At 43.1% G+C, this 24,285-nt stretch overlaps 1 protein-coding gene across 4 annotated transcripts in view; it reads left to right on the top strand.

Moving 5' to 3' along the window:
- Window positions 1-24,285, top strand: part of RPH3A (rabphilin 3A) — a 450,823-nt gene that overhangs the window by 125,270 nt on the left and 301,268 nt on the right. For 2 of the 4 annotated variants that reach the window (XM_077292446.1, XM_077292445.1), the window contains one exon: window positions 3,757-3,768. The exons of the other annotated variants lie outside the window; for them this stretch is intronic. In XM_077292446.1, the coding sequence (XP_077148561.1) occupies window positions 3,757-3,768 (12 nt within the window). The remainder of the gene's footprint in view (window positions 1-3,756; window positions 3,769-24,285) is intronic. 4 annotated transcript variants of the gene reach the window in all.

The raw sequence follows: 24,285 nt of genomic DNA, 5'->3' as shown, positions 1-24,285 counted from the left end.
TCAACAGCCACGTTACAATAGGTAAGCATAATGAATCAATACATAAAACAAATTCTATATATTAAATCAATTTTGAATCACAATGTTAATGTGACCATATTTTTCCCTATTTCGGTGAACAGGCTGTTTGTTAGCTTATTAGAAGTGAGCACTGAAAAAGAATGACAATCTGATGGCACATACCTTTCCTGTCATTTTTCTGTAAATGCCGTTATAGAATATTTTATAAATTAGAATTAGTGCCAAGCAAATAATCTAAAACTACATCTCTGTTCCATCATCATAAATGGTTTTGGTTCTGCAATTGTAAGACATTTAATGCAATTTAGCTATAAAATGGACTGATCTAATTAAGTGCTTAACACATTTCTTGGGAATAAACTAATTTACTCATTTACTTTTTTTTTTTATAAAAAAAGAAATCCATAAAATGTGCATATTTTATCAAACAAGGAATGCCATGTGAAGTATCTGCTTATTATTCATCATCAGGCGTTATTAATTACAGGCAGGCAATTAGCATTTCATTAAGATATCAGTTTTATGCCAATATTTATGACTTGATAAATCACTCCAGTTTGAGTTGAATGGTTTCCTCTGCTTGTAGAAATCTTAATTCATTTAACTGCTCCAACTTTATTGTCTGTTGTCAGAAATTAATAAATTGCTTTAATTTTAAATGGTTCATATTTATCATATTTAATTAGTTCGCAAAAACGCCCCATTTACTTAATATAATCTCTGACACTGATCATTTTTTATAGAGAACCATTTATCATGATCTTTTTCAATTTTGTGATCTTTCTTTGTGTTAAACCATGAAAGCTTACTTCTGCATGTCTCCATTTACACTATGTACATTTTGTATAAGGCAGGTATTTTTTAGATGGACTGTCTCTCATATTAGCAATTTAAGTAGCAAGCATTAATATGTTTACTTTTATATATTAGATTATAATTTGTTATATAGTTCCTATATATTTTATAGGCAAATTAGTACCTGTCCTCAGTGGAGCTCTCAATCTAAATTGCTGAACCACTGGTTTTCTGCTGCTCTGTTTGTCTTTGTCGACATTGTTGCAGTGGAGACATCATGTCAGCTGCATAAGACCACTGCAGCCAATCTCTGTGCTCAGTGGGCATGCCCATATATAGGATATAAAGCTGATGATCCAAGTGATTTGCTTTAGTTTTCAGGTGCTATAGATGGGACATCACTGATGGTGCCATGAATGCAGATCAAATCTTTTGGAGATGAAGTCCATGAAAACATTCAATTGAAACTATTGAAACTATTCTACTAATAGATACATCTAAGATAATTGCTATCAAAGCTGTCATGAGTGACGGTGCAGACGTGGCCTGAGAGAGCATGTGAATATACATGCCTTAGTGACCTCCAGCTGTTCATACTGTTTATTATATGCTGCTTTGTTCTGTCCCTTGGACTTTCAAATCACAATTTAGCTGCCAGATGTCCCTGGTGTCCTGCACACAGAGGAGAGACCATCACTGGCTGATAGGTCATGCTGGAATTATCAGAAGAGCTTCACTGGTAGGGACTTTGGCCTGTCCAACATGTGGCTACTGGCAGACACCAAGAACATGATAGATTTTCCCACACAGTGTGTGATCCTATGGCTGATCTCACTGGGGGTCCAATATTATCTTGGAATGAAATATCAAATTATCTTTTTGTGAAGCACAGAAGATGCTGTAATTCCTTTATAATGGAGGGGTCCGATCTACCTCAAATTGCTCGAGGTGTGACACGGTGAATGCCCATTGGGCATATGCTTTGTAAATGCTCCAGGCTGGGTAGGTTTTGGAAGTGTTTATTGTACCTAACAGTAAGGGTATGCAAAGTTTATTTAAAGCAGATCCTAAAATTTGATTCTTATGCCATGTGAACGATAAGATGGATAATGACCCTATACTATAATTTGTCTGATTAAATTTGCATATGTTCCCAATTGATCATTTGACATGTGAGGTAAATCTTATTGGTCATGCTAATTTTTAAATACTTTTGGAAACATAGCCTATGTAGCTAGATAAGTGGCTTGTTAGTGAGATCCTGGCTATTTACTCACTGAGATCACTGCAGCTCATCCCGGCTGGGAACGGCGCCTCAGTGATGTCACTGAGGCTGTTCTCACAGCTGTTCATTCACCAGTGGTCCTCAGCCTGGATGGTTGCATCTTTGCACCATCCAGGTTGAAAACTAATTATCCCACAGACATGGATTACGGCATGGGACATGTATCATATATTGTTTTTTTATTTTTGGTTTATTACAGGAGAACAAGGGCTTCAGTGGAATTAGGCAAGGTCGTCAGTATGTTTTAATTGAAATTATTAAAGGAGTTGGTGTCATTCTTTCAATTAAAGGACTTTTCTTGGTGTCTGTGTTTTCTTACAATGTGACTATGGGATTAGTAATGGGGTTTCCTAATGACGCATCTCCATTACTAACCTGACATCAATACCCCCCCAACTATCACCCCACCTGCCAGCGCTACAGGGCAAGTGGAAAGAGCCGGCCAAAGCACCAGAATTGGTGCATCTAATAGGTGTGCCTTTACTGGGCAGCTGAGGGGGCAATATCCATGACCCCTTACTAGCCTGAGAATGCCAGCTCCCAGCTGTCTGCTTTAGCAAGGTTGGTTGAAAAAATGGGGGGACCTCATGCCTTTTTTTAAATTATTTATTTAAATTTATTTAAATAATTAAAAATACGGCATGGGGACCCCTCTGTTCTTGATAATTAGCCATGCTGAAGCTGACAGCTGAGGGTTGCAGCCCCCTGCTGTGAGTTTTGCCTGGTTGGTTATCAAAAATAGGGGGAACCCACGCCAGGTTTTTTAAAATTATTTATTTACAGCGCAGGAGCCGCTGATGAATACATAGTTATTACATAGTTATTAAGGTTGAAGGAAGACTTTAAGTCCATCTAGTTCAACCCATAGCCTAACATGCCCTAACATACTAACATACTCTCATCTGCCGCTCCTGTTCTCGCTGTTATTAGCAGCCGCAGGTTTCGAATGATGGGAGCAGTTGTCCCTTCAACTGATACCAGTGACTGGAGGTAAACTTTATACCTCCCATCGCAGCTGAGTGCTCACGCTGTCTTTTGACAGCGTGGGAACCGTGGCTCTCTGATCGGTGTGGATGATTTCACCGCTGATCAGAGGCGATGTTTGCCGTACTGTCATGCACATGACAGCGCAACAACCACCCAATGTTTGGGCAGCTGAACCCGAACAGTAACAAGGACTTCCTGGTGTTCGGTGTCCGTGCCCGAGCAGTAGGTGTTCTGTACGGATGCTGAACTTTACTGTTCGGGTTCGCCCATCTCTACTTCTAAGTGCTATTGGTGAGTTTTGATCTTTGATTCCGATCAAAAATGGTTATGTCTATTTTTTTCATTTATTTTAGTGTACATTGTGTCCACAAAGACAGACATATGAATAACCCCATAGACTATTATAGGAACATGTTCTTTCTATGGAAAACATGGATAGGACATGTAAATGAAAAGCGGAAGTTTGAATGACTCCTTAAACTAAATATCATTCGTTACAACATGGGTGTCAGAGCACATTATGAGTTAAAGAATAAGATGCAATAAGTAATGTTTTGGATCAGAAATTTAAATTGCCTTTTTTTTTAAATAAAATTATTTTTTATGATTGAGGAATGTAAATGGCATTGTTTTAATGTATTCTTATTTTCCTTCTCTTGTGCTCACAGTGAAAAAGGACAGTAAGTATTTTTTTTTTTTTTTTTGTAGTTCTTTACATTTCTAAGTCTATTTGTAGGATATACTCGTAAAAGCCTTTACGTTGTAACTTTGAATATCGCATTATTCACATTAAATTATTACCTGTTGAACCCCTTATGTATCGGAATAATGAAATCTGAAATATTTTCAATTTATATATAATGAATTTCAAATACAAGATCCAGATCTGTGCTCACCTTTTCCTCATCGCTTAATGTTAAAGACTAACCATCGTTTTAATTTTTATTTCATAAATCAATTGTACACATGAAAATAAGCAAATTTATAATGTAGCTTATCAGACACATTTGCTTCTTTCTCTCCCAGAATTGATCAGTCATTATCAAAATTCTCAATTCTGAGGTAAAAATCTGTATTCAGTGAAGAGACTTTCCCCATTACTGAGATAGGAGATGGGTCTCAACCAAGTATTGCTGGTGCCTGGATGCGATGCTCAGATCCATGCCCGGCATGTTGTGTGCATAAAGAAAGATGCAGGTATTGCCTGCCATACACGGTTAAACTGTAGCCATGTATTATTGCCTGTATTCCTATTAGGTATATACTCACCCTCGGACGCGCCCTGCTTCTTTCCGCCAGCCTTCCTTCCTAAGAATGAGCGCGTGAAGGACCTTAGATGACGTTGCGGCTTGTCCATGTGACCGCTCGCGACCAATCACAAGCCGCGACGTCACCGCAGGTCATTCACGCGCTCATTCTTAGGAAGGAAGCCTGCAGGTTAGTACCAGGGCGCGTCCGAGGGTGAGTATATCAATATTTTTTATTTTGATTCTTTATTTAACACTTAAATATGGATTCCGATACCGATTCCCGATATCGCAAACATATCGGAACTCGGTATCGGAATTCCGATACAGATTCAGAAGATCGCCGACCTCATGGCCGACCCCACTCAGGGGTCGGGTCGGGTTTCATGAAACCCGACTTTGCCAAAAGTCGGCGACTTCTGAAAATGGCCGACCCGTTTCGCTCAACCCTACTCATCACTACTGAATAGAGATTTTTACCTCAGAATTCAGAATTTTGATAATGACTGATCAATTCTGGCAGAGAAAGAAGCAAACTTGTCTGATAAACCTTATTATGAAGTTGCTTATTTTCATGTGTACTACTGATTTAAGAAATAAAAATTAAAACGACGTTACGCTTTAACAGAGCCATAACAGCTTCATGATTGCACCTTTTTACCTAATGAATCTTGCGAGATCCCAATGAGTTATAAAAGCAAGAATAATGCAGCAGACCTTTTGTATTTAGTATTTGCTATCACAAACGCCGGATGAAATTGAGAATAGTAGAAATGTGAACAGATGAGGATGTTTCTCAGCGAATATGTCAGCAGGTTTTTTCCACTTAATCTAAGAGTACCATAATGTAGAGACCAAAAACCATGATTACAATGATGTATCAATTACTGAGCTACTTGCTGTAGTTTTGATTAAAATCACTACAAAAAAGTGTATGTACAGGTTTGATAAAATCAAATACTAGACGATTCAATAAGAATGCTAATTGCACAAAGTGACAAGGCAAAAATTCAAACTTACAACTATGAAGTAACATGTAACCAATAATGGAGAATGTGAGCCCTCGCGGGCAGGGTCATCTCTCCTCTTGTACCAGTCGGTGAATCGTTTTGCTTCGATTGTACTTTTTTTGTTATATACACCCCTTTTCACATGTAAAGCGCCATGGAATAAATGGCGCTATAATAAGCCACAAACAGCCTAAGGCTGGAGTCACACACAACATATAAAATATCGGTCCGTTTTACACGGACGAGAATCTCAGAAATGTTCTCTGAACAGTGATCTGTATGTCATCCGTCTGCAGTGCGAGGATGCGACTTTTCTCACATCTAACCATCCGTGTGACATCCGTATGGCGAGATTTTCTCACTGGCTTGCAAAATGGACAAATAATGGATTCATGGGCTGAAATATTCATGAAAATATATATTATAAATTATTATGCAAATTGGATTTAAGTGTCATAAAGATTTAATTGTTTTGTTTTTCAAATAAACTCATGGATGGTATTGTGTCTCAGGGCTCAATGGATCACTGAAATCAATCTTAAACACATGTGATATTTAGTTTTCCAGGTGATTCTAATTTAAAAGAAAACTACTTAAAAACGATGTTCCACATTATTAAGCAGGCCACAAGTTTCAAGCAATATGGGAAACAAAAAGGATCTCTCAGCTGCTGAAAAGCGTTAAATAGTGCAATGCCTTGGACAAGGTATGAATACATTAGATATTTCACAAAACTTAAGTGATCATCATACTGTGAAGAGATTTGTGACTGAAACAGAGCACATACAGAGTTCATGCAGATAAAGGCATAATGAGGAAGGTTTCTGCCAGACAAATTCATTAGATTAAGAGAGCAGCTGCCAAAATACCATTAGAAAGCAGCAAACCATTATTTGAAGCTGCTGGTGCGTCTGGAGTCCCTCGAACCTCAAGGTGTAGGATACTTCAAAGGCTTGCTGTGGTGCATAAACCTACTATTCGGCCACCCCTAAACAGTGTTCACAAGCAGAAATGGTTGCAGTGAGCCCAGACATACATGAAGACTAATTTGCAAACAGTTTTGTTTACTGATGAGTGTCGAGCAACCCTGGATGGTCCAGATGGATGGAGTAGTGGATGATTGGTGGATGGCCACCATGTCCCAACAAGGCTGCAACATCAGCAAGGAAGTAGAAGAGTCATGTTTTGGCCGGAATTATGGGGAAATGGCTAGTAGGGCCTTTTAACCCCTTCATGACCTTGGGATTTTCTGTTTTTCTGTGTTCATTTTTCGCTCCCCTCCTTCCCAGAGCCATAACTTTTTTATTTCTCCGTCCATATGGCAATGTGAGGGCTTATTTTTTGCGGGACGAGTTGTACTTTTGAACAACATCATTGGTTTTAGCATGTCGTAAACTAGAAAACGGGAAAAAAATTCCAAGTGCGGTGAAATTGCAAAAAAAGTGCAATCTCACACTTGTTTTTTGTTTGGCTTTTTTGCTAGGTTCAATAAATGCTAAAACTGACCTGCTATTATGATTCTCCAGGTCAGTACGAGTTCATAGACACCTAACATGACTAGGTTCTTTTTTATTTCCGTGGTGAAAAAAAATTCCAAACTTTGCTAAAAAAAAAAATGGCGCCATTTCGGTGCAGATACGTTCTTTTGATCGCCCGTTATTGCATTTTAATGCAATGTCGCGGCGACCAAAAAAACATAATTCTGGTGTTTCAAATTTTTTTCTCGCTACACTGTTTAGCGATCAGGTTAATGCTTTTTTTTATTGATAGATTGGGCGAATCTGAACGCAGCGATACCAAATATGTGTAGATTTGATTTTTTTTTTTATTGATTTATTTTGAATGGGGCGAAAGGGGGGTGATTTAAACTTTTATATATATATATTTTTTTTTCCACATTTTTTTAACTTTTTTTTTTACTTTTACCATGCTTCAATAGCCTCCATAGGAGGCTAGAAGCAGGCACAACCCGATCGCCTCTGCTACATAGCAGCGATCTGATGTTCGCTGCTATGCAGCAGAATTGCAGGTGTGCTGTGAGCGCCGACCACAGGGTGGCGCTCACAGCTACCGGCGATCAGTAACCATAGAGGTCTCAAGGACCTCTATGGTTACAATGGAGAAGTATCGCCGACCTCCGATCATCTGACGTGGATCAGCGATGCGCTCATTTCCGGCCACCCGGCCGGAAGCTGTAGTTAAATGCCGCTGTCTGCGTTTGACAGCGGCATTTAACTAGTTAATAGGCGCGGGCAGATCGCGATTCTGCCCGCGCCTATTACGGGCACATGTCAGCTGTTCAAAACAGCTGACATGTCCCGGCTTTGATGCGGGCTCACCGCCGGAGCCCGCATCAAAGCGGGGCTTCTGACCTCGGACATACTATCCCGTCCGAGGTCAGAAAGAGGTTAAGGTTCCTGAAGATGTGAATATGACCTCTGCAAAGTTTATAGTTTCTGACTGACAACTTTCTTCCATGGTCTAAAAAGCAGAAACGTGCCTTCAGGAGCAAAATCATCTTCATGCATGACCATGCACCATCTCATGCTGCAAAGAATACCTTGTAGTCATTGGCTGCTATGGGCATAAAAGGAGATAAACTCATGGTGTGGCCACCATCTTCCCCTGACCTCAACCCTATAGAGAACCTTTGGAGTATCATCAAGCAAAAGATCTGTGAGGGTGGGAGGCCATTCACATCAAAACAGGAGCTCTGGGAGGCTATTCTGACTTCATGCAAAGAAATACAAGCAGAAACTCTCCAAAAACTCACAAGTAACTTGGCCTGTTAGAATGTTTTGGAGTTAAATAGCTTTTTTGTTCATTGAATGTGACCTCCTAATGCTGCAAATTCCACAAATGAGCATTTTCAGTTCTTTAAAACATATCAAATGTTTAGAAATACTACTGTGCCTAATAATTTGGACCAGTGCATTTTGAGTTTTTATTCATTTTGGAGATTTTACTGTTATCATTGGGAGGTTTCTTCAATAAAATTCGATGTATACTCTAACGGGTGATAACTTTTATTAGACTGACTGTCATTTGCACTGACCATTTAGGAAAATACGACAAAAATATAATTTGCATAATTTGGAACATGGTGTGTATATATAATTTCAGACAGAGCTAGATAGCAGAAAAGCTGGTAATTCAATAGCTTTTGCTAAATCATTATCGAACCCGACAGGATATGAGACATGGTTTACATACAGTAAACCACTGCATATCCGTTATTTTTATATATCCCTCCCTAATAATGTTAGTAGTGTGTGTCTGTGTAAAATGTGGGAGCTGTAGGTGTTAAAGGGTTAATTCACAGAAAAAACTGGCGTGGGCTCCCGCACAACTTTCTCCGCCAGAGGGGGAAAGCCAGTAACTGAGGGCAGATATCAATAGCCCAGAGAGGGACCATGGTTATTGCCCCCCAGCTAAAAACATCTGCCCCCAGCCACCCCGGAAAAGGCACATCTGTAAGAGTGTTTCTCGCACCCATAGACTTTCATTGGCGATTCTCAGCCGATATACGGTGCAAATCGTAGCATGCTGCAACTTTCTCTCGCAACGTATAATACGGCTGCGAAAAAACTGATAGGAGCTGCCCCATAGATTAACATTGTTCCCAGTGCTATGCGATTTTTTTTTTTTTTTTTTTTTTTTTTTTTTAAATTGCATAGTACTCGTCCGTATTATACGGTAGTGTGACTCCGGCCTTACTGAGGATATTCACATGGATGCATCCACTGGTTGCATCAGCTGTCCAATAGAATGAAAGCCGATGTATCTACTCTGGTTACACCATCCACAATATGATTGACTGTAAAAGCTTCGTGTCCCGGCCTGCAGCTACTGTCTCAATGCCTGCTCTCCACGAGGAACTTTGAATGCTGATGGTGATGTCACTGTGATTGGCGACAAGGTGCAGCTAATTCCAGCACACTGCAAAATCCTATAGTTCTATTTGTCTCCATCATGTAGAGTATGGACATTAATATATTAGCCGCGGCACTTTCTTAAGAAGCATTTAGCGAGTCAAGCATATTATGGAGTGTATAACCAGAGTGGACACTATGTATATATGACTACTTTCCTTCTATTGGGCATTTGGACAACCGATAATGCAACCAGTGGATGAATGATATCCATGTGAATATCCTCAGTAAGGTCATATCTGGCTTCTTTTATTGGTTCTATATCAGTGCATAGGTGTCATTTTGAATTTTCTCCTTGTTACTTTGCGCTATTATCTTTCTGTTGTATATCATTTTAACCCTATTGTGGTCAGGGAGAATTCTCTGCAGCAGGTGAAGTGTATTGTGATTACAGTTGGCGCCAGTGGTAAATATTTGAATCTCTTATTGTTTGATAAAATCACTGGTTTATCAACGGGACATTTTATCTAGAGACCAGTGAACCTGCTGCCATGTACAATTGTGGCCAAAAGTATTGACTCCCCTGCAATTCTGTCAGATAATACTCAGTTTCTTCCTGAAAATGATTGCAAACACAAATTAACTGGTATTATTATCTTCATTTAATTTGTCTTAAATGAAAAAACACAAAAAGAATTGTCCTAAAGCCAAATTGGATATAATTCCACTCCAAACATAAAAAAGGGGGTGGACAAAAGTATTGGCACTGTTCGAAAAATCATGTGATGCTTCTCTAATTTGTGTAATTAACAGCACCTGTAACTTACCTGTGGCACCTAACAGGTGTTGGCAATAACTAAATCACACTTGCAGCCAGTTGACATGGATTAAAGTTGACTCAACCTCTGTCCTGTGTCCTTGTGTGTACCACATTGAGCATGGAGAAAAGAAAGAAGACCAAAGAACTGTCTGAGGACTTGAGAAACCAAATTATGAGGAAGCATGAGCAATCTCAAGGCTACAAGTCCATCTCCAAAGACCTGAATGTTCCTGTGTCTACCGTGCGCAGTGTCATCAAGAAGTTTAAAGCCCATGGCACTGTGGCTAACCTCCCTAGATGTGGACGGAAAAGAAAAATTGACAAGAGATTTCAACACAAGATTGTGCGGATGTTGGATAAAGATCCTCGACTAACATCCAAACAAGTTCAAGCTGCCCTGCAGTCTGAGGGTACAACAGTGTCAACCCGTACTATCCGTCGGCATCTGAATGAAAAGGGACTGTATGGTAGGAGACCCAGGAAGACCCCACTTCTTACCCCGAGACATAAAAAAGCCAGGCTGGAGTTTGCCAAAACTTACCTGAAAAAGCCTAAAATGTTTTGGAAGAATGTTCTCTGGTCAGATGAGACAAAAGTAGAGCTTTTTGGGCAAAGGCATCAACAGGGTTTACAGGAGAAAAAAACAGGCATTCAAAGAAAAGAACACAGTCCCTACAGTCAAACATGGTGGAGGTTCCCTGATGTTTTGGGGTTGCTTTGCTGCCTCTGGCACTGGACTGCTTGACCGTGTGCATGGCATTATGAAGTCTGCAGACTACCAAAAATTTTTGCAGCATAATGTAGGGCCCAGTGTGAGAAAGCTGGGTCTCCCTCAGAGGTCATGGGTCTTCCAGCAGGACAATAACCTAAAACACTTCAAAAAGCACTAGAAAATGGTTTGAGAGAAAGCACTGGAGACTTCTAAGGTGGCCAGCAATGAGTCCAGACCTGAATCCCATAGAACACCTGTGGAGAGATCTAAAAATGGCAGCTTGGAGAAGGCACCCTTCAAATATCAGGGACCTGGAGCAGTTTGGCAAAGAAGAATGGTCTAAAATTCCAGCAGAGCATTGTAAGAAACTCATTGATGGTTACCGGAAGCGGTTGGTCGCAGTTATTTTGGCTAAAGGTTGTGCATACAAGTATTGGGCTGAGGGTGCCAATTCTTTTGTCTGGCCCATTTTTGGAGTTTTGTGTGAAATGATCAATGTTTTGCTTTTTGCTTCATTCTCTTTTGTGTTTTTTCATTTAAGACAAATTAAATGAAGATAATAATACCAAAGAATTTGTTTGCAATCATTTTCAGGAAGAAACTGAGTATTATCTGACAGAATTGCAGGGGTGTCAATACTTTTGGCCACAACTGTAGTTCTCCATTCATGAGCTCCATATAACTCCACTCTTGCCACTAATTTGCAGTTTTCTGCGTAAACTCTGCAAAGGCAGAAAGCAGCCAATCAGTGGTGTAGGCGGGGTTATACAGAGCTCAGCATTCCAAGAACTGTTAGATCTGCAGAAGAGAAAACTGATTTTATAAAAAAAAATACAACACATAGTCCAGTAAGTGACACATCACTGGAATCCAGGTCTTTGTCCCCAAATTCACGATCCTCTTAGATGGGGTAGTGATAACCCCTGTGATTGATTCCCTTTAAGTTATAATATTTTCTATGGATGGCATTTTCTTATTCTATTTAATGTCATCATTGACTGTATTTAGGGCTTTATTTTCTTCTACATCACTATTCCCTCTTTTTTCATATAATTTTTTTTATTCTCTCATATCCAATTTTACTTGTTTTAAACCGAGTCAGGACCGTTCCGTTTAATTTGTTTCCTTTTTTCTTTTTTTCTCTAAAATGGATTGCCTAGGATTACATAAAAGGTCTGCTTTTCTCCCAGAAACAAGTGGATGATTCTAAGTTACACTACCAGATACTACCCTTCAGCCTAAGATCTGCTTATGTTTTCCTTCTATTTGGGAGTGTTATTTTTCTTGGTTACTGTTTTATAGAAAAATGATACATCAAATTATTTGCACTTTATAAGAGATGTAACCCAGTTAACGTGAGGCTAATTGCTTGACTCTGCAAAATTCACCGTCACCCTGCCATATATGCATCTTTTAAAAAATGAAACATTAAAGAGTATTGAATTCCACTAGCACATAGTTTTTTCCGTCATAAAAGATGATCTTTGGATTTTCTGTTCATGTAAGGAAAACTTATTAAAGCATTACAGGCTTCCTACTTTCTAATAATATTTAGCAGATAAATGGGAATAAAGGGTAACAGAGTTTATAGGACGTTTCCATGTCCTAAACGAAGTTGCTGATTAGGGAGATCTCCCAAGAACAAAAGCTGCTTTTAATCAATAGATCTTGGAATAATAATAAGTTCCACAATTAGATGTGTTTAAATAAAATGTTCCTGTGCTGAGATAATTTTATAAATGTGCCCCTGCTGTGTACTGTGTAATGGCTGTGTCTGACCGTGCAGGGTCTGATCTTACCACAGCTCCTGGGCAGGGGAGGAACCAAAGAGTATACGGTCAGGACAGCAGGGGGTCACTGCTGATTCTTTTTGTGAGGTAAAACATTTCCCTGCCTGTTTAAAAAAAATAAAAATATTTCAAAGAAAGATAATAATTTGGTCTCCCATGCTCTTATGTCTGTATTCTCTTTTTCTTCCTCCCCTGCCCAGGAGTTGTGGTATGATCAGACCATGTCCCTGTACGGTCAGACACAGCCATTAGACAGTACACAGCAGGGGCACATTTATAAGATTATCTCAGCACAGGAACATTTTATTTAAACACATCCAACTATGGAAGTTATTATTAATCCAAGATTTGTTCATTAAAATGAACTTTTGTTTATGTTTTGTTTGTATTGGTCGTGGTGGACTGTGGCATTTTATGTTCTAGTGGAAGTACCAACGTATGCCCAGAATGGGTTATGTATCATAGTTGTAATTAGAAAAGTGTGCCAGTTGGTAAGTACACTTTTTAATATGTATGCGCACTAAGGGTTTCTTGGATGAGCATCATTCCTGGCTCTTGGTTTTCTTTAAAGCACAAGAAAGCAACGATGCCTACATTCTAAAATTGTCAGTGGTGCAGATCACACACTAATGGTTTTATCTAACCCTTTCATATAACGCACATTTACATCATTTGTCAAGTCCATGATTTTTATGCAGGCTCTACGCCAAAACCCACATCTTTCCTGTCCGATGAGAGCTGATTTAACCTGTTAAATGATGCTATCAATCTCTGACAGTGGCATTTAATGCACGTGCCCACCGGCACGCCCGCGACATGATCACGGGGTGCCAATGTGTTATGACAGCCAGATGCACTGCTATGCATAGTGGAAGCAATCAGATGATCACAGTTTCAAGTCACCCTGCTTTTTCCCCTTAAAAAATAAAGCAAACAAAAAACCCCCCAGATATTTGGTATTGCTGCAATCAGAAAAGTCTGATCTTTTAAAATATAAAGTAAATTAATCCGATCGGTAAATGGCATAACGAGAAAAAAAAAAACGCCAGGGTTGTGTTTTTTTTTCACTGCCACGCCACTGCAATAAAATAGAATAAGAGGTGATCAAAATATAAAATTGGTTTCATTAAAAATACCCCTTTCACAAGAGGTACAGGAGGGCTTCCTGAAAAATGTTGCATTGATTGCAGGGACTGCCCTGCTATCAAGTCATATGCACCCCAATAAGCCTTTGAACCCAAGTACTGGATGGCCACAGTAAAACCCACTTCACATTCTTCAGTTGGTCCTGCCATACTGTTTCCTTATGCATTGAATGCAAGTTCCGCCTTGACCAAAATTTGCACGCACCCCAATCCCCTTTGGAAGAAACATGGAGGAGGGCCTCATAAAAAAAACTGTCCCATTACAAAGGAGTGGGTCTCCTAGACTTGTAATGAGTAGGGTTGAGCGAAACGGATCGTTCATTTTCATAAGTCGCCGACTTTTGGCAAAGTCGGTGTCTCATGAAACCCGACCCGATCCCTGTGTGGGGTCGGCCATGTGGTACGCGACTTTCGCGCCAAAGTCGCGTTTCAATGACGCTAAAAGCGCCATTTCTCAGCCAATGAAGGTGGACGCAGAGTGTGGGCAGCGTGATGACATAGATCTCAGTCCCCACCATCTTAGAGAAGGGCATTGCAGTGATTTGCTTGCTTTCTGCCGCGTCACAGGGGCTATAAAGGGGCGTTCCCGCCGACCGCCATCTTACTGCTGCTGATCTGAGCGTAGGGAGAGGTGCCTCTTCGTCAGAAGCAGGGATAGACAGTGTTAGGCAGGGTACATTCACCCCCAAACCACTTGTGCTGTAGCGATTTCCACTGTCCAACACCACCTTTTGTTTGCAGGACAGTGGAAGCTACATTTTTTTTTCCTCAGCGCTGTAGCTCATTGGGCTGCCCTAGAAGGCTCCCTGATAGCTGCGTTGCTGTGTGTGTACGCCGCTGTGCAAACCAACTGCTTTTTTCAAAGCACAAATCCTGTTGTTCCTTCCTTTCTGCACAGCTATCTTGTTTGTTTGTCCACACTTTTGTGTGCAGCAGTCCTTTTAATAGCTGCCTGCCATACTTTTCTGAGATTACTGCAGGGAGATAAAGATTGGCAAGTCTGCCTCTGAGCCAGTGCTGTGTGTGGCATCTGTCTCATTGTGTGCCACCGAAAACCACTGTGTAATACTGGGCCATTTTTTTTTGGGGGGGGGGGGGTAAATTCTCCCTGTAAAAAAAAAAAATTAATAGTGGGAGCTAAAGATTGGCAAGTCTGCCTCTGTGCCATTGCTGTGTGTGGCATCTGTCTCATTGTGTGCCACCGAAAACCACTGTGTAATACTGGGCCATTTTTTTTGGGGGGGTAAATTCTCCCTGTAAAAAAAAAAAAAAAATTAATAGTGGGAGTCTGGGAGATAAAGATTGGCAAGTCTGCCTCTGTGCCAGTCCTGTGTGTGGCATCTGTCTCTCATTGTGTGCCACAGAAAACCTAGTGTGTAGTATTTTTTTTTTTTTTTTTTATTGTCCCAGAAAAAAAAATAAAATAGTGGGAGATTAAGATTGGCATTTCTGCTTGAGTGCTGGGCCTGTGTGTGCCGTCTGTCTCAAATTATTGGGGCACAGAAAACCTAGTGTGTAACATTGGGCCTGATTTTCCTTTCAGTGTCAGGCACCTATAAAGGTATATATAAATCCAACAGAAGTTTGAGTTCACCTTATAAGTTGTTTTACAGTAACAAATACCGTTACTTTGGTTACGTTTTGCAAACAATGAGGAAGTCTAGTGGAAGAGGTCGTGGCCGTGGGCGGTCATTGTCAGCTGGTAATGATGGTAGTGGTGGTGGAGCATCAGGTGGTCGTGGTAAAAGCAGTACAGCACCTAAGTCTCGAGTTGTTGAGCCAGGTTCGTTGTCTGGCTACACAAGGCCTCGAACGCTCTCTTTTCTGGGAGTAGGAAAACCACTTTTGAAGCCGGAGCAGGAGGAACAAGTATTGGCTTTCATTGCTGACTCTGCCTCTAGCTCTTTCGCCTCCTCCTCGGAAAGTGCCAAATGTCAGAGCAGTGCATTGTCAGTGGATGCTCCCGGTCAGGAACAAGTCGCTTCCTTGTGTCCTTCACCCAGAACAACAGAGAAGGATGCGTCAGTCGACACAACAGGTTACTCCATGGAGCTCTTTACACATACCGTTCCTGGGTTAGACAGTGAAACAGTTAACAGGCCATGCCCATTAGAAGTTGAATCGGACATGGAGCGCACAGATCCACAGCCAGATTACTATGCTGTTCCTTTGACTCAGAGCAGAACATTGCCCTCGCAGTGTACTGAGGCAGAATCAAACCCAGCGGAGACTATGGTGCCCCGTCATGAACGCTATACCACCGGCTTACACGGTGACACAGACGAAGTTGCACACGACATAGAAGAGGAGGTCATAGATGACCCAGTTGTTGACCCCGATTGGCAGCCATTGGGGGAACAGGGTGCAGGCGGCAGTAGTTCTGAAGCGGAGGAGGAGGAGCCACAGCAGGCATCAACATCACAACAGGTTCCATCTGCCGGGCCCGTATCTGGCCAAAAACGCGTGCCAAAACCAGTTGGAGGACAGCGTGGCCATCCGGTTAAAGAAGCTCAGTCTGCAATGCCTGAAAAGGTATCCAATAGTAGAAAGAGTGCAGTCTGGCATTTTTTTAAACAACATCCAAATGATCAGCGCAAAGTCATCTGTCAAAAATGTTCAACTACCTTAAGCAGAGGTCAGAATCTTAAAAGTCTAAATACAAGTTGCATGCATAGACATTTATCCACCATGCATTTGCAAGCCTGGACTAACTACCAAACGTCCCTAAAGGTTGCAGCACCCTCGGCCAATGAAGCTAGTCAGCAACGCTACATCCCTTCCCTCACTGTAAACCCACCATTTCCTGCACCACCTGCAGTATCAGTGCAGCTTTCGTCGCCAGGTCAAAGCAGTCAGGGAATCACCAGGTTTGCAGTAGGAAACACTGCATGTAGGGCACCATCAAGAATACCATCTCCAACCCTCTCTCACTTATGTCCATGTCCACCGGCACCACCGCTAGTTCCACGATCTCCAGCTCTCCAGTCCAGCTCACCCTACATGAGACTCTTGTTAGGAAAAGGAAGTACTCATCCTCGAATCCGCGTACACAGGGTTTGAACGCCCACATTGCTAGACTAATCTCATTAGAGATGATGCCCTACCAGTTAGTTGAAAGCAAAGCTTTCAAAGCGCTGATGGACTACGCTGTACCACGCTACGAGCTACCCAGTCGACACTTCTTTTCTAGAAAAGCCATCCCAGCCCTCCAACAGCATGTTAAAGACCGCATCGTCCATGCACTCAGGCAGTCTGTGACTACAAAGGTGCACCTGACAACAGATGCATGGACCAGTAGGCATGGCCAGGGACGTTACGTGTCCATCACGGCACACTGGGTGAATGTGGTGGATGCAGGGTCCACAGGGGACAGCAATATTGGGACAGTTCTGCCTAGCCCACGGTCAAGGAAAGAGTTGGCTGTAGGCGTTCGCCCCCCCTCCTCCTCTTCCTCGTCCTCCTGCAGAAGCGAGAGCTCGTCCACAGACCGCAGTCACACAGCCACTCCATCCGCAGCTGCCACTGTTGCACACCAGGTGTGCCATTATGGGACAGCTAGTGGCAAGCGTCAGCAGGCTGTATTGGCAATGAAGTGTTTGGGCGACAACAGACACACCGCGGAAGTTCTGTCCGAGTTCTTGCAGAAAGAAACTCAGTCATGGCTGGGCACTGTACATCTTGAGGCAGGCAAGGTAGAGAGTGATAACGGAAGGAATTTCATGGCTGCGATAGCCCTTTCCCAACTGAAACACATTCCTTGCCTGGCTCACACCTTGAACCTGGTGGTGCAGTGCTTCCTGAAAAGTTATCCGGGGTTACCCGACCTGCTCCTTAAAGTGCGCAGACTTTGCTCGCATATCCGCCGTTCGCCCGTACACTCCAGCCGTATGCAGAACTATCAGCGGTCTTTGAACCTTCCCCAGCATCGCCTAATCATCGACGTTGCAACAAGGTGGAACTCCACACTGCACATGCTTAAGAGACTGTGCGAACAGAGGCGTGCTGTTATGTATTTGTGGGATTATACACGGGCAGGCAGTTGGATGGCAGACATGGAGTTGTCAGGTGTGCAGTGGTCGAAGCTACCAGACCTGTGTCAAGTCCTTCAGTGTTTTGAGGAATGCACACGGCTGGTTAGTGCAGACAACGCCATAATAAGCATGAGCATCCCCCTAATGCGTCTGCTGATGCAAAGTTTGACGCACATAAAGGAGCAGGCGTCTGCAGCCGAGGAAGAGGAAAGCCTTGATGACAGTCAGCCATTGTCTGGTCAGGGCCGTGTAGAGGACGCGGTAGCGGGCGAAGAGGAGGAGGAGGACGAGGAGGATGATGTGGATGAGTACTTTTTTAATGAGGAAGCTTCTCCTGGGCCAACAGAAATTAGTGGCGTTGCAAGGCCGGGTTCTGTTTTTTTAAGGGAGACAAGTGACGTAGATTTGCCTGTAACTGCCCCTCAAACCAGCACAACCGCAGATTTGACAACTGGAACTTTGGCCCACATGGCGGATTATGCCTTACGTATCCTCAAAAGGGACCCACGCATTATTAAAATGATGAGCGATGACGATTACTGGTTGGCCTGCATCCTTGACCCTCGCTATAAAGGCAAATTGCAAAATATTATGCCACATGAGAACCTCGAACAAATATTAGCAACCAAACAAGCAACTCTTGTAGACCGTTTGATTCAGGCATTCCCAGCACACAGCGCCAGTGATGGTTCTCACACGAGCTGCAGGGGGCTACAGGGCAGAGGTGTTAGAGGTGCACAGATCAGAAGTGGCGTTGGATAGAGGGGTTTTCTGACCAGGTTGTGGAGTGATTTCGCAATGACCGCAGACAGGACAGGTACTGCAGCATCTATTCAAAGTGACAAGAGACAACATTTGTCCAGTATGGTTACTAACTATTTTTCATCCCTTATCGATGTTCTCCCTCAACCGTCATTCCCATTTGATTACTGGGCATCCAAATTAGACACCTGGCCTGAATTGGCAGAATATGCATTGCAGGAGCTTGCTTGCCCAGCAGCTAGTGTGCTATCAGAAAGAGTATTCAGTGCTGCTGGTTCAATATTAACCGAAAAAAGGACTCGTCTGGCTACCCAAAATGTGGATGATCTCACCTTCATTAAAATGAACCACTCCTGGATTTCAAATTATTTTGCCCCACCTTTCCCGGCTGACACCTAGCTTTCCTATAAAAAGGTCTTGCTTGTGGACTGGTCTTACTGAGTGTTCCAATCTCTTAATTTGCAGCAGCTGTTTGGCCAGCATACGACATGTTTACACCTCCCTCAATGGGAAAACTCCCCCCACGGGGCAGTGGTCTCGCCACTTTTCGCAAGCACCCGTTAGAGTGCCGTTTGTCTGAAGAGGTGGGTGTGCCCGCTTTTGGTCGACGGCACTGCCACTGGGTCCCTCATAGTACAATAAAGTGTCTCTGGCGGTGGTGGCGCGCACCCAACGTCAGACACACTGTTGTAACATGAGGGGCCCTGGGACGGTACCGCCGGCCACAAGAGAGTTCCCCCCCAGCTCAAACTGCTCTACCCCGTGCAAAATTATCGCGCACAGCTCCACCAATGTTTAGTCTATGCGCAGTTATAGTGCCCCCACTGCCGCAGGGCCGAGGGGTACCCGGTACCGGGCCTCTGAGTCTCTGCTCTGGGGTTGTCACGGTGGCTAGACCCGGTCCGTGACCCTGCTGAGGGGCGTACAGTAATAGATGTGGATGGTGGTGGTGGTGCGGTGCAGTAAATAACGAGGACACCAGGTTGCAGTCTCTTTACCTCTTTACTGAAGGCTTCTGGGTCCTCAGTCCGGAATACGGTTAGCCGGGCTGCGCAAGTCCGGCCGGTCCGATGGCACCTCCAGAGTTCCCTTCGCAGGTGGAAATCTGTGTCTTCCTTCTAGCGCTATGTGTTGTGGTCCTCCCTGTTGTGTATCTGCTTTTTAGGCTCCCCTGGTGGTTGCTGGTGGTACTGGTGACTTGTTTGCACTTTGCTGTTTCTGTTCACCTGCTTCCATCAGTGTTTGGGAGTTTCCTATTTAGCCTTGCTCTCCAGTCATTTCCTTGCCGGTCATCATTGTAACCAGAGCCTTCGGTTGCATGTTCCTGCTACTAGTCTGCTGATCAGCTAAGTGGACTTTGTCCTTTTGTTTTGTATCTTTTGTCCAGTTTGCAGTTTTTGTTATTCTCTGTAGCTGGAAGCTCTTGCGGGCTGAAATTGCCACTCCTGTGTCATGAGTTGACACAGGAGTCTTAAAGTAATTTCAGGATGGTTTTTGAAAGGGTTTTCAGTTGACCGTGAAGTCCTCTTTTGTATCCTTCTGCTATCTAGTAAGTGGACCTCTCTTTGCTAAATCTACTTTCATACTGTGTATGTCTTTTCCTCTTAACTCACCGTTATTACATGTGGGGGGCTGCTATCATCTTTTGGGGTATTTCCCTAGAGGTAAGCCAGGTCTGTTCCTTCCTCTACCAGGCGTAGTTAGTCCTCCGGCTGGCGCGTGGCATCTAGGAAGTCGTAGGTATGCTCCCTGGCTATTATTAGTTGTGTGGTAGATTTAGCTCACGGTCAGCTCAAGATTCCATCTCCCAGAGCTCGTCCGTTATTTTTGTGTTCTGATGTTTCCCTGCCATTGGGAACCATGACAGTATGACCGGCCTGTGTTAAACTTATTGGCAGAAGAAAGGAGAGAAAAAAGAAGTCTGTAAATTTTTTTTTTTTTTTTTTCCCCTATGCTTGCTCCATAGTTGGATCAGTTGTATTTCAGCTCTAATTACAGCCTTTGCCTTTCTCTCCTTATAATCCTTGAATGGCTCTGAGCTCACCTGTTTAAAGATGGACCCTCAGAGTTTGGCTGCAGGTTTAAATAATCTTGCTACGAAGGTGCAAAATTTACAAGATTTTGTTATTCATGCTCCTATTTCTGAACCTAAAATCCCTACACCAGAGGTGTTTTCTGGAGATAGATCTCGGTTTCTGAATTTCAAATATAATTGTAAATTATTCCTTTCTCTCAGACCTCACTCCTCAGGAGATCCTGTCCAGCAGGTTAAGATTGTAATCTCTTTGCTGCAATGTGACCCTCAAAATTGGGCATTTTCATTGGCACCAGGGGATCCTGCGTTGCTCAATGTGGATGCGTTTTTTCTGGCTTTAGGGTTGCTTTATGAGGAACCTAATTTGGAGATTCAAGCTGAAAAAGCTTTGATAGCCCTTTCTCAAGGGCAAGATGAAGCTGAGATATACTGCCAAAAATTTCGTAAATGGTCTGTACTTACTCAGTGGAATGAGTGCGCCCTAGCAGCAAATTTCAGAGAGGGCCTTTCTGATGCCGTTAAAGATGTTATGGTCGGGTTCCCTGCGCCTACAGGTCTGAATGAGTCCATGACAATGGCTATTCAGATTGATCGGCGTTTGCGGGAGCGCAAACCCGTGCACCATTTGGCGGTATCTTCTGATGAGACGCCAGAGAAAATGCAATGTGACAGAATTATGTCCAGAAGCGAGCGGCAGAATTATAGGCGTAAAAATGGGTTATGCTTTTATTGTGGTGATTCTGCTCATGTTATATCAGCATGCTCCAAGCGTACTAGGAAGGTTGACAAGTCTATTTCAATTGGCACTTTGCAGTCCAAATTTATTTTGTCTGTAACCTTGATTTGTTCATTATCAGTTATTACCGTGGATGCCTATGTGGACTCTGGCGCCGCTCTGAGTCTTATGGACTGGTCCTTTGCCAGGCGCTGTGGGTTTGATTTAGAGCCTCTGGAAGTCCCTATACCTCTGAAGGGTATTGATTCTACACCTTTGGCTTGTAATAAACCACAATTCTGGACGCAAGTGACTATGCGTATGACTCCAGACCATCAGGAGGTGATTCGCTTCCTTGTGTTGTACAATTTACATGATGTTTTGGTGCTTGGATTACCATGGTTACAATCACATAACCCAGTCCTTGACTGGAAAGCTATGTCTGTGTTAAGCTGGGGATGTCGGGGGGTTCATGGGGACATACCTTTGGTGTCCATTTCGTCATCTATTCCCTCTGAGATTCCGGCATTTTTGTCCGATTATCGTGATATTTTTGAAGAGCCTAAAATTGGTTCACTCCCTCCCCACAGAGATTGTGATTGCGCCATAGATCTGATTCCTGGCAGTAAATTTCCAAAGGGTCGTTTGTTTAACCTATCTGTACCTGAACATGCTGCTATGCGCGAGTATATTAAGGAGTCCCTGGAAAAGGGACATATTCGTCCTTCGTCATCACCTTTAGGAGCCGGTTTTTTCTTTGTCTCTAAAAAGGATGGCTCTCTGAGGCCTTGTATTGATTATCGACTCCTGAATAAAATTACAGTCAAATATCAGTATCCGTTGCCTTTGCTGACTGATTTGTTTGCTCGCATAAGGGGGGCTAAGTGGTTCTCTAAGATTGATCTTCGTGGGGCGTATAATTTGGTGCGAATTAAGCAGGGGGATGAGTGGAAAACCGCATTTAATACGCCTGAGGGCCATTTTGAGTATTTAGTAATGCCTTTCGGCCTTTCTAATGCACCTTCGGTCTTTCAGTCCTTAATGCATGATATTTTCCGTGAATATTTGGATAAATTTATGATTGTGTATTTGGATGATATTTTGATTTTTTCTGATGACTGGGAGTCTCATGTTCAGCAGGTCAGGAGGGTTTTTCAGGTTTTGCGGGAGAATTCTTTGTGTGTAAAGGGTTCAAAGTGTGGTTTTGGGGTTCAAAAAATTTCCTTTTTGGGGTACATTTTTTCCCCTTCTTCTATTGAGATGGACCCTGTCAAGGTTCGGGCTATTTATGACTGGACGCAGCCTACTTCTCTGAAGAGTCTTCAGAAATTCTTGGGCTTTGCTAATTTTTATCGTCGATTTATAGCTGGTTTTTCTGGCGTTGCTAAACCTCTGACGGATTTGACTAAGAAGGGTGCTGATGTTGTCAATTGGTCCCCTGCTGCTGTGGAGGCCTTTAGGGAGCTTAAGCGCCGCTTTTTGTCTGCCCCTGTGTTGCGCCAGCCTGATGTTTCTCTTCCCTTTCAGGTTGAGGTTGATGCTTCCGAGATCGGAGCGGGGGCGGTCTTGTCGCAGAAAAGTTCCGACTGCTCGGTGCTGAGACCTTGCGCATTCTTTTCTCGAAAATTTTCGGCCGCCGAGCGAAACTATGATGTTGGTAATCGGGAGCTTTTGGCCATGAAGTGGGCATTTGAGGAGTGGCGTCATTGGCTTGAGGGTGCCAGACATCAGGTGGTAGTTTTGACTGATCACAAGAATCTGATTTATTTAGAGTCTGCCAGGCGCCTGAATCCTAGACAGGCACGTTGGTCGTTGTTCTTTTCTCGGTTTAATTTTGTGGTCTCGTACTTACCGGGTTCTAGGAATGTGAAGGCAGATGCTCTTTCTAGGAGTTTTGAGCCTGACTCTCCTGGGAATTCTGAACCTGCTGGTGTCCTTAAGGATGGGGTAGTTTTGTCTGCTGTCTCCCCAGATCTGCGACGTGCTTTGCAAGAATTTCAGGCGGATAGACCTGATCGTTGTCCGTCTGGTAGACTGTTTGTTCCTGACGATTGGACCAGTAGAGTCATCTCGGAAGTCCATTCTTCTACTCTGGCAGGTCATCCGGGAATTTTTGGCACCAGAGATTTGGTGGCTAGATCCTTCTGGTGGCCTTCTCTGTCTCGAGATGTGCGTGTTTTTGTGCAGTCTTGCGATGTGTGTGCTCGGGCCAAGCCTTGTTGTTCTAGGGCTAGTGGGTTATTGTTGCCCTTGCCTATTCCGAAGAGGCCTTGGACGCACATCTCTATGGACTTTATCTCGGATCTCCCTGTTTCTCAGAAGATGTCTGTCATCTGGGTGGTGTGTGACCATTTTTCTAAAATGGTTCATTTGGTGCCATTGCCTAAGTTGCCTTCCTCATCTGAGTTGGTCCCTCTGTTTTTTCAAAATGTGGTTCGCTTGCATGGTATTCTGGAAAACATCGTTTCTGACAGGGGTACCCAGTTCGTGTCTAGATTTTGGCGGGCAGTCTGTGCCAGGTTGGGCATTGATTTGTCTTTTTCGTCTGCATTCCATCCTCAGACCAATGGCCAGACGGAGCGAACTAATCAAACTTTGGAGACTTATTTGAGGTGTTTTGTGTCTGCGGATCAGGATGATTGGGTTGCCTTTCTGCCGTTGGCAGAGTTTGCGCTTAATAATCGGGCTAGTTCTGCCACTTTGGTTTCTCCTTTCTTTTGCAATTCAGGGTTTCATCCGCGTTTTTCATCTGGTCAGGTTGAATCTTCGGATTGTCCTGGAGTGGATGCGGTAGTGGACCGGTTGCATCGGATTTGGGGACAAGTGGTGGATAATTTGGAATTGTCCCAGGAGAGGACTCAGCAGTTTGCTAACCGCCGTCGTCGTGTTGGTCCTCACCTTCGTGTTGGGGACTTGGTGTGGTTGTCTTCCCGTTTTGTCCCTATGAGGGTTTCTTCTCCTAAATTTAAGCCTCGGTTCATCGGTCCTTATAGGATTTTGGAGATTCTTAACCCTGTTTCCTTTCGTTTGGACCTCCCGGCATCTTTCGCTATCCATA

This window comes from Ranitomeya variabilis, chromosome 1 (assembly GCF_051348905.1).
Source record: "Ranitomeya variabilis isolate aRanVar5 chromosome 1, aRanVar5.hap1, whole genome shotgun sequence".
Taxonomy (NCBI): domain Eukaryota; kingdom Metazoa; phylum Chordata; class Amphibia; order Anura; family Dendrobatidae; genus Ranitomeya; species Ranitomeya variabilis.
The sequence above is the reverse complement of the archived record's forward strand: the minus strand, read 5'-3'. Positions and strand labels throughout refer to the sequence as shown.